Below are 10,978 nucleotides of genomic sequence, written 5' to 3'. Positions count from 1 at the left end.
TTAAAATCTACATTACTGTAATAAGTTTAAATATAGTTTATTAACTACATTATTTATAAAATGTTTAAAACACATTTTAATTAAACTATTTAAGATGACTCCTTTGTTAAAACTAACTTTAGTGAGTTTGATTAACTGTTTTAAATTAAATAGTCTGTATAAAAAAAATTGAAGTCAGCCATAAACATGATAAAAACCATATCTGTTAGCTAATATTTACAAAAATGAAGTGCATGTATAGGTCGTTTTATTAAAAAGGTTTGCATTTGTAATACAGTAATTTCTTACACTTTTGTCTAGTTTTACTATTAAGCTTGGAAAAATTTAACAGTGTTTTATTGGTACAAGGTAATACAAAATGTTTTTGCTACAACAAAATCTCAGTTCAGACTTATATATAATTATGTAACTTTGCGCGATTTGACTTATAGAGATTTTTTTTAAGTTTTAAAACTATAAAATAATTCTAGCATACTGCTTTAATTTTTTTAAACTGTTGTAATAGATTTATAATACAGCCAACCTTTTGATTGTAAGTAATGTTTTTATTTTTGAAAAAAAACTCTTTATATATAATCTTGCATTTAATAGAAATAATAAAATTTTGTATCTAAGTTCAAAGTAGTGCAAAAATGTACAATTATTAACTTAAGGGCATAGGTTAGATAAAACACTTTTTTTTAGAATTTCAACTTAATTTATATAGTTTTTACTAAGCTACTAGTTGCTTTTTACAGATTTAAAAAATTCAAAATAATTTTTAAGACATAGCTGGTCAAAATCTGAGGCAACAATAGGTTCCTTATGGGAGACGCAAACTAAAACAGCAAAAAATAGACTATTTTACTAAAAATCTATATTCTCCTACGATTTTTGAAATAGCTACCTAAAACTCTCAGGAAATGTTCCTTGCAATATTTATAGTTCTGTTGCAAGAAATTAAAAAGAAATTTAAAAATTCAAATTTTGTATAAAAATGAACAAAAAAAATTTTTTTTATAAAATTGCATTTTTTAATTTTTTTAAATGTTATTCCGAATAAATTTTCTAAATATTTTAAGGAACATTTCCCCAAAATTTGAGGTAGTTATATCAAAAAAAGAGGAGATAGATTTTAATAGTTTCTACTTATTCGCTGTTTTAGTTTTCGCCTCCCATAAGGAACCTTTTGTTATTTCCATGCATACACAATACACATGCATTTTATAAGAACTATGTTTTAAATAGTTTCTTTAACACTTATCTAAAAAAATACGATTTAAAATAAAATTAACGTTGTAAAACCAAACAATCGCGTTGGCACATTTTTACGACTTCTAAAATTAGCAAGTATAAAAATATATCAAAATCAATTTTTTCTCACTAAACCCTGCACGTTTTATTAAGTATTTTTGTTACACAAAACTATCTCATATAGCTGAAGTAGTTTTGGAAGTTGTTAGAAACTCGTTGTAACATGCTTATGCTAACTATCGACTTTGTTCTAAAACAAGTGTCTTAGAATTTGAAAGTAATTTTATTCTGCAATTCAAATTGTAAAATGATTTAATACAGAACAGAATTCAATGTTGTTATATAACAATGCATGATGCATAGTATAATATTTGAAATTTATCACATAACTGTTTATAACGTCAGGAGTTTTTTACTTATAGAACATTACATATCGCCACAATCAAATAAAGTATAGCTCTTAACAATAAGAGTTCAACAGCAGTTTTTTTGATAAGTTCAGAATTGCTTGCTTAATGCTTGTGAGCCTTAATTGTTTCAATACTTTTAAAATTTAGTCTTAACTAAAACTATGTTTTATGTTAGATCTGAATAAAAATTAAAGCAGAAATTAGAGACTTTGTGGTTTAAATTTGATTAGGTTTGAAATCTTTAGAAAAATAATCAGAGGAGTAGATTTAAAATTTCATGGCTGTAAATTTTTATCTTAGCAATGATCTTCTATTATAGTACTGTTTTTTTAATCGAATAAAGTTATAAATTAAAACAAATACAATATATTGCATTTACGTTTTATCGTTTATTGAAAAATATGTAAAAAGGTTTTTAAAGGTTAAATATTGAATTCCGAACTTTGCTAAAGACCTTTAGAATAATAATAAATTAAGTAATAAACAAAGTTGTCAATTGAACATAAAACCTGAAAATGAGAAAACAAAGTACGAACATAAAAACGAAATATAGTTTACAAAAAACTTAAAGAAATGTAATTAATAGTCATTTTTCTTACATCTTCAATTTTCGCACGACCTTTTTCCTCGGCGCAAAACTAATCATTTTGTTTCGTGCATCTTGAAGCATTTTGTCTGCAGGATCCTTTTTGTGTTTTTTGCACGTGGTGAGACGTGAAAATTCACTCAACCTTTTTCTAGCTGATGCCGTCACTTTGATACAAACTTTCCTGTTCAGCAAAGTTGATTTCACCTCATCAGAATCTTCGCTGACTTCCATTTGTTTGTCTTCAGTTATCCTCATCTGGCGAAAGATTTCCAGCATCTCTTCAAAATCTTCTTCGTTGGGAGTGAAAATAGGAAAAGTCTCCATTGGAGTGACTCCGAAACAAACTTCCATTGTATGAATATCAAGTCGAATAAAAATAAAACTGAAAAAAAAAACATTTTTTAAGCATTTTTGCAGGATATCCTTATCTATTTCAAAACAAGCTTTAAAGACGCTAGCAAGTTAAAAAGATAAAATCTAAAAGAAACTATTTTTGTTTTATTTATTTTTTTTGGATTATTATAAAATTTTGTTATTTATAACTGGTGCCTGTTTTGTTTTTAGTAAACACTTTGTCTATTAAGCTACAACTGATAAAACCTAATTAAGCTCTATGTGCAAATATAACATTATGATTATTATTACAAGTCTGACTTGTATATAAAATCAAAGCCAACTTTAATATGGTATACTTAAAGCAGTAAGTTTAGCAAAAAAACAAAAGGCTTAAAGTGTTATTCTCTAGTTTACTTAATTTAAATGAAGTTTAAATCTTATATTTTATAGTAAACAGTTTCAATTTTTTGAAAGTTTATAAAGGATTCTTTTAAAAGACCCAACATCTACGAAAGAATAAACAGTCAGAAACGCTAGATTATTACTGAACTAACATACTTTGTTAGAACAGAGCTTGATTAGTCATTAAACTCAAAAATAATTCTAAGATATCAAAAAAGTAATAAGTGTAAGCTGGAATTAGAGTATCAATTTAAATATGTTTCTAATAACCGAATTTTTAAACAAAATACTTTTGGAAATCTTTATTAAAAACATTTTTAAATATAAAACTGGTTCACGTTTTTTAATTATTAAAGTTTATGAATATTGTGGATAACTTAACTAACTTTTAGTTTGCCGTTAACTTTACCTTGTAAGGTGAAACTTGGCTCAATATGGTTTTACGCTGCTAAAAAAGATCTTGTATGCTTTTATTTTCAAATGTAACAACTAAGTAATTTTTTAATTCGTTGTAAGATAAAACAACAATATTTTAAGTTTTGTTCTGTAAACTTTTAAAATGAAGGTTTTAATTGTTTTATTCATTTATAAGACCAGAAGGTAACTGCATTTTTTTTTTTTGATTAATAATTTTACCCAATGCCCACGTTTGCTTATAGCAAGAATTTCAACTTCAAGCTCCTTCTTAATACCGCCCACTGACGGATGTTTGAAATAAAAAATTTTTCTAATTAAATAACTGTTTAGTTTATCGCGAAATTACTAGTAATCACTCCAAAGGGGCGATATCGCATACTTAAAGAAATCCCTGTTTATAAAGTTTTGCTATACAATATTAGGAACAAAAAACAGAAATAATAAACTCTCCTTTTAATTTTTTTAATAATGCTTATTTCCTTTTTTAATTATAATGGAACGGATTTAAACACAAAGACAAATAAGTGTATTATCTAGTAGAATATAAAATATTCAAGATCAACTATCGTTAAATTTTTTTAGCAGAAAAGAAAGTAACATTTAGTACAAGGAAGTTTGTACTTTAATTACAAATATCTAAAGTAAGATTAAAGTAAAGAAATCTTCCTCTTTGCACTCTTTTTCAGCCAACTTTAAGAGTTATGGATAAATCATGATGTCCTAGTCTAGTTATCTTCGACAAAATATAGACTTCCATAAGTCACTAATGTTATGGAGTAACTTATAATTTTTTATAAGAATAAATATACATTTGTTATAAGAGATTTCCCGCTAAAGCTAATAATTCTGCAGGGTATTTGACTAAACTTAGATAAGTGCTTACAATTTTGTAATATTTTATTTTAAGTTTTTTACCAATAAAGTTTAGTATAGTTCTAGTTTATTTCAAGAATAAAAATCACAACTCTCAAAATGTTGCTAAATGAAAATTAAAACAAAATATTTAGAGAAAATTTAAGAGTAAAATAAAATGTAAAATGAATCAAATATTTGCGAAGCTTATTTTCTTAACAATTTAATGGTACTAAACTATCACAAGACATTACAAAACTTACTTTTTCACACCAAAGTTTTACAATAAAATATTCAAGTTTCATACCTTTCTATAAAAGTGTACTTCTTATGAAACTGAATTATAAGAACTTGTATGTATATAGGTTTAGACTAAAACGTATAATAAATTATGTTTTTTAAAGCTATTTTTAATAGTTATATTATACATTCACAAAAATTTTCATACCTTTCTATAAAAGTGTACTTCTTATGAAACTGAATTATAAGAACTTGTATGTATATAGGTTTAGACTAAAACGTATAATAAATTATGTTTTTTAAAGCTATTTTTAATAGTTATATTATACATTCACAAAAATGAAAATACTTCAATTTTAAAACAGCAAAATATTTAGTAAAATGTATAAAAATACTGTAAGTAAATCTGAGATAGTTGTTTTAAGTAGTTTTGTAATACTTAGAACAACATTATTATACTAAACTATAACAAAAATAAAACAACGTTATACTTATTTTAACCCTTAAAATACTATAAGCCAGCTTTAAAAATGTCTAATGAATTTTATGTGGGTACTACTTTTTAACGTCATTTTATTTTCTTCTTTATTTTTTTTTTGTTATTTGTGCTATAACACATCAATTTTATCGTTAATTATTTTAAGAAACTTCCTTTTTACTTTAGCACAAACTTTAAATACTTTATCTCGAAAATGATAGTTTATTAAATAGAAAGACGCTGAGAAGTATCTATACTAGCTTTGGAACACATTTCGGCATTGCAGACCATTTTCCATCAGATTGACATTTAATTACTTGAGGTCCGACTCTGTTAAAACAAATTTTTTATAATTATTAAAAGTTTAATAGTTAACATATTATTCATTGTTTACTATTTAAAAGTTTTAGAAACTTGAAAGCCTAACAAAATACTTTGGAAAAGAATCTCTATTACAGTTTTAAAAGTTAGTTAAAACAGTGGCACAAGTCAAGTTTAAGTGCTCCATGCAATACAAACAAAACTGTTATAATACTTAGCTTAAAACTAAACATTCAAATAATAACTGCAACCTTTTAAACCCTCTTTCACAGAACAAGTTAAGTTTGTCCTTGTAGCGGAAGGGAATCGGCCCGTGAATTATTGGCTCGTACGGGGTCTCAAGACTTATGAATCCCAGGTTTTCGATGTCGCTGGGTTCACCGCTGCATCTTATTGGTTTGCATTCTGGTAACTCACCTACCCACTCTCCGCTTTCGCCACAAACTGTTTACAGATGTTGTTTATTTTGTTAACACAAGAGTTGCAAGAATGATTTGCAATAAAAAAAGAGAATAAAACTAATTTCTATGTTAAAGATATAAAGTTGTTGGTTTCAGTATGTTTTGTTTCGCAGTTTGTAGAATAACTATATTTTTATGTACTAGTAAAAAGACTATCAAGACTTTTTTTATGAACGTTAACATTCCAAGCTTCATTTCTGAGGTGTAAGATATAAATTTAACAAGTAATAAATAGTAATTAAGCTACTTCCTTTGTTTAATGGTAATTATATAAAAATATAAGAAATTTTAAAGGTTGCACGTTTGTTTGTTTTGTTGTTAACTTTGGTCTACTTTTAAAACGTGATAAAAAACAACAAATATTTATATAAAATATTTCCTAAATGGATATTTTTCAGTTAAAGTAAGTTTATTTATTTTAAATTATCATACAAAGGCTAAGTAAAGAAGAAAAAATAACTATAGGAAAGTTTTTCTTTGTTTTAAAACTAATTTATTATACTTCATTTTTAACTAACCTAAAAATTAAAACTAATGCTTTACTACGAATTAATGATTTCTGGTTTACTATTTTAATCTAAAAAACACTACTATTTTTACTTATTCTAAGGCATGTAGTGATAAAGTTACTTTTATAAACACTTTTAATGTTTAAAGTAACATAAAAAAAATTTATAAGCTGTTAGAAAAAAAAAACTGTTTACAATAATTTCAAAAAACAGATAAAAGTTAAACAAAGTTGAAATTGTTTTTTTTATTTTCTTACCCCTATGCATATTAAAAACTTAAGAGCATTTCATCTATCTTTGACACTTGTAACCTTAAAATGCTATTTTCAACGTTAATCTTAGTAATAGAACATCCAATTTATTTAACTAACCAACAGTGTTTGTTTCACTTCTAATTTCATACCCACTAAGACAAGAGTAAGTAGCAACACTACCAACTTTGTTCTCAACTAAATTTAGAAGATTCGCAGTTGCATGTTCTGGTATAACTGGCATACCCTTGCACTTTATCTCTTCACATGTTGGCGTGGGATTCGACCATTTACCTTAATAAAGAGTAGAGTTTTATTTAAGTTATCAACTTCATCGACAATTCAGTGTATTTGAATATTTTAGTATAAAAACTAGAATTTTTTAAAACAGTTTAATTTTTTGAATCGTTTAAACTTAATATTTATGTACATATTTATACACATCATATTCTAAACAATAATTATTTAGTATTCTGACTAAGTGATTGTTCAAAACTTGTTCAAAAAAATTTACTAAAACCAACCATATTTCAGACAAACGGCTCCGCTTTCACCATTCAATTTGAATCCTTTTTCGCAAGAATATTTCATAACACCTCCCTGTTTAAAGCTCTGACCTTCTATAATTCCATTCACTATGTAACCAGGGGAAGGACAATCTTTAAAAAATAAATATTAACTAGAAATCGCTTATAACATATACATTGTTTTTTAAACAAAAAAACGCTTAAAATGTTTGGCTTAAGGGCCTGGTATACCAAAAACCTTTCGGTTATCGAGTTTTACACCACTTTCTTTTTTACCGGAATTAAACCCGGATCGTTTGATTTAAAAGCTGAACCTTGGCACTCGGCCTCCGTAGAATTATTTTTTCTAAATAAAAACAAATTAAAATAAATTAAACAAATTATTTAAACCAGAATAATTTTATTTTCACTTTTATAAACTTGCCTATTCTCAGAGCTTTTTTGAGGTTAGTATATACTTTTATTAAATTTGTAATTTTTGTAGACAATTTTTTTTTTCTATGTTTTTATTCCAAACTGTGTTTTTAACCATAAAGTTCGTTTATAGTTACTACATATATATAGTTACATAAAAATTATACATAAATATACATGTTTTTTTTTTCTAATGTGTGTTAATACTTTATAGACTCCGTAGATCTGTTCTTAAATTTATTTGAGAGCATTGCAACGTCGTTAGTCGGAATAAAGTTTTGACACAAAAACATTTGTGGTATGTATTCCGATAAGCTTAGCTTATCAGGATCTCCAGGATTTAACGTCTTTTAACGTTATATCTTATATATAAAAACACAAATCTTAGTTCATTAAACGTTCACCTTTTAACAGTTTTCTACAGTTTTCTTTCCTTTGAATTCTCCTGCATTTTTTACTTATAAAGTCAACTACAAAACAGGCATGCAGTCTGTTTCGGAATCTCTTTTTGTTGGTTCCTTTTAAGTCTTTTACAGTGCATTGTTTCTTTCGTCTAGCACTAACTAAATTCAAAAGAACCAACACAAGAATAATATTCAATAAATAAAATTTCACTCGCATTTTTGTATAATAATAAAACTATGTCTGTAGTAAAAAAAAAACTAATTTTAAGTGTATAACCAAAGTTTGTTATGAAACTATTATCTTACCTTGCTCTGTACAAGCTTATAAGCAGTTCATAAACTTATGGACTTATGAAATTTATTCAAAACTTACTTAAAAATCTGTATAATTATATCAAAAATGAGCTTTTTTTAATCAAATAACAGTCGTGTAAAACGCTGATTTCTTTCTAGCTTAGTAGAAATAGTAACCTGGTTAGTAAATTTATTATACTAATAGTAATTATAATAAATACAGTTTTATACAAATGTTATATAGCACAGCACAACTTTATAAAGTGGTTCAACTGATTGAGTGAATTAAAAGCACGTGAAAGTTTAATAAAACATTGTACATAGCGCTAAAAATTAGATAAGCTGTATTATGATAATAAGAAATAAATGGTTAACTGTTTCGAGTTTTTAATGTTGTAATATCAATTAAGTAATTAAATAAACTTTATTTAATTAGTACTACTGTATGATTTTTACTTAAAAGTACGCTTTGTTTAAATTAGAATCTTTTTAGATTAAAGGAGGTGTATTGCTCAAAAAGTTGTATATAATTAAAAGACAATGCAGTATAAGCTTTCATTTTTATCAAGGCCTTTCAAACTTAAAATTACATGATGATTTCATACATAGAATTTCTCTCAGAGGGCTTTTGGCCTAATCATACTAGTAATTTATTTGTAAAATTATTGATGAAAACAAAATAAAATTTAACATATATATTTTAAGTTTGACTTATCAAAACAAAGTGGTTGCTTAGTAATAGAACACAATTTTTTTTTTGCTTGTTTTAATTTCATAAGAATGTTTCTATGGTACTATCAACCTTTTGAAAGTATTGAACTTTAAGTTGTAAATCGTATTAACTTAATTAAACTAACAGTACTGTAAGGAACAGCACACTAATATATCTAAGGTTCAGACAGTTTCTTTGATAGTTTTGAACATTTTAAAAATATATTTCTTAGAAAACTCTTTTAAAACTAAATTTATTTGGTTGAAAAAACTAACAAAAGTTATAATAACATATAATATTGTTAGACAAAAAACGTTAGGATATAAAAGTTGTAATATAACATTTACCTTTTACCTATAACATTTACCGAAGTGATAGGTCTAGTAGGGGTGGAGGTGTTGCTATCCTTTTCAAAAATTCGCTTAAAGTTATTAAAGTTAAACGATTCTATCTCTACTAGCAACATCAATTTTGAATACCTATGTGTAGATGTAATTTTAAAAAAGATGAATTAAGATTTTGTTGTGTCAACCTTCCTCCACAGTCTGCTAGATTTACACTGACTGTTCAAAATGTAATTAAAATGATTAAAATGGTTTTTCCAAAGGAGTGTTTTTTTATGTTCTTGGTGATTTTAATATGCCAAATATAGGTTAGAGGATTCCTAGCACAGATTTCAATAAACCCCATGAGTGTTTTCTTAACTTTTGTACAGACAATTTTTTAACCCAAGTAATTAAAAATCCAACCCATAAAAATAGTAACATTCTCGACCTCATAATTTGCAATCATTTTGGTCTAGATAGAATCATATCACACTCAACTAATTTTCCATTAACAAACACTTGTGACCATAACTTGCTTTCACTAAAAAATAAAATTAAAAATAAAATAGTACCTATTGCTAAAAAAGTCTCATATGACTATAAAAAAGCAGATTTTGAAAGCATCAATAATTTCCTGTCAAAAAGTAATTGGACCTCTTTATTTAAAAATTCAGAAAATCTCCAGCATTTCTACGATCAATTTATTAGCTTAATCCAAATCTCAATCAAAAGTTTTGTTCCAATTTATTCTAAAAATAACAAAAGTAAAAAATATCTATCTCATATTAAAAAGTTATTAAAAGAAAAAGCGAATCTATACAAAAAAAGTAAGACACATTAATCACTTTTGATAAAATACAAAAACAAGTCTAAAGAATATCAATTAGCTGTTAAAAAATACAACTTTAAATATGAAAACAAATTCTGCAAAAACCCAAATTTAAAAAAGTTTTATAGCTACGTGAAATCTAAACATAACTTAAATAATTCCATACATCTCTTATATGATAATGATAAAAACAAAACAGTAACCTCAGATTTTGAAATAGCCACACTTTTTAACATAAATTTTCAAAAAGTTTTTAAAAAAGACGAGAGTCACCAGTCTTTTAAGCTACCCCAAAAGAATTGTAGTATAATGCAAAATTTTTTCATAACCTATGAAGGCATTATAAGTTCAGTTAACCATATAAAAGATAAAAATCATAAGAATGCCTGAAAACATTCCACCTCTTTATATCAAGCATGTTATCCAATCAACAATTTTTCCACTATCATTAATATTTAATTGCTCTCTAGAACTATCTGATGTTCCTAAACAATGGAAAACATCTTTTATCATTCCTGTGCACAAGAAAGGTAATATACACGATGCATTAAATTACAGACCAATATCTCTCACAAGTGGCTTCTCAAGAATTTATGAACACATTGTATCTGTTAAAATTCTCAATCACCTCTTTGATAACAAACTATTAACTAACAAACAGTTTGGTTTTGTCCCAAACCGTTCATCAACCATTCATCTGTTAACATGCTTACATTCTTGGTTAGTTCCTTATCTCAAAAATGAATATACTAAAGTAGTTTATACGGATATTCAAAAAGCCTTTGACTCAGTATCACACAAAAGATTATTAAAAATTTTAAATCAGTATGGGCTACATGAAAGCTTGATTGATTGGTTTGATAACTTTTTAAATAACAGATCACAAAGAGTACTCATCAATAATACGCTTTCTGACTCTTTAACAATCTACAGTGGAGTACCACAAGGTGGTGTAGTTGGTCCCCTTCTCTTT

The 10,978-nt window shown here is 26.1% G+C and overlaps 1 protein-coding gene across 1 annotated transcript; it reads right to left on the bottom strand.

Annotated features, from left to right (window-relative positions):
• Positions 1–5,208: 5,208 nt before the first annotated feature.
• Positions 5,209–10,712, bottom strand: LOC145845565 (beta-2-glycoprotein 1-like). Its single transcript, XM_082952756.1, has 5 exons — positions 10,661–10,712; positions 7,024–7,158; positions 6,620–6,793; positions 5,530–5,722; positions 5,209–5,287 (listed from the first exon to the last, which is right to left on the bottom strand). Exons 1-5 carry the CDS (start codon positions 10,710–10,712, stop codon positions 5,209–5,211), a joined length of 633 nt encoding a protein of 210 aa, XP_082808882.1.
• Positions 10,713–10,978: the final 266 nt, after the last annotated feature.

The sequence above is a fragment of the Thalia democratica genome, unplaced genomic scaffold, assembly GCF_965202585.1.
Source record: "Thalia democratica unplaced genomic scaffold, ktThaDemo2.hap1.1 HAP1_SCAFFOLD_88, whole genome shotgun sequence".
Classification (NCBI taxonomy): domain Eukaryota; kingdom Metazoa; phylum Chordata; class Thaliacea; order Salpida; family Salpidae; genus Thalia; species Thalia democratica.
This window is presented reverse-complemented; position numbering and strand designations above follow the sequence as displayed.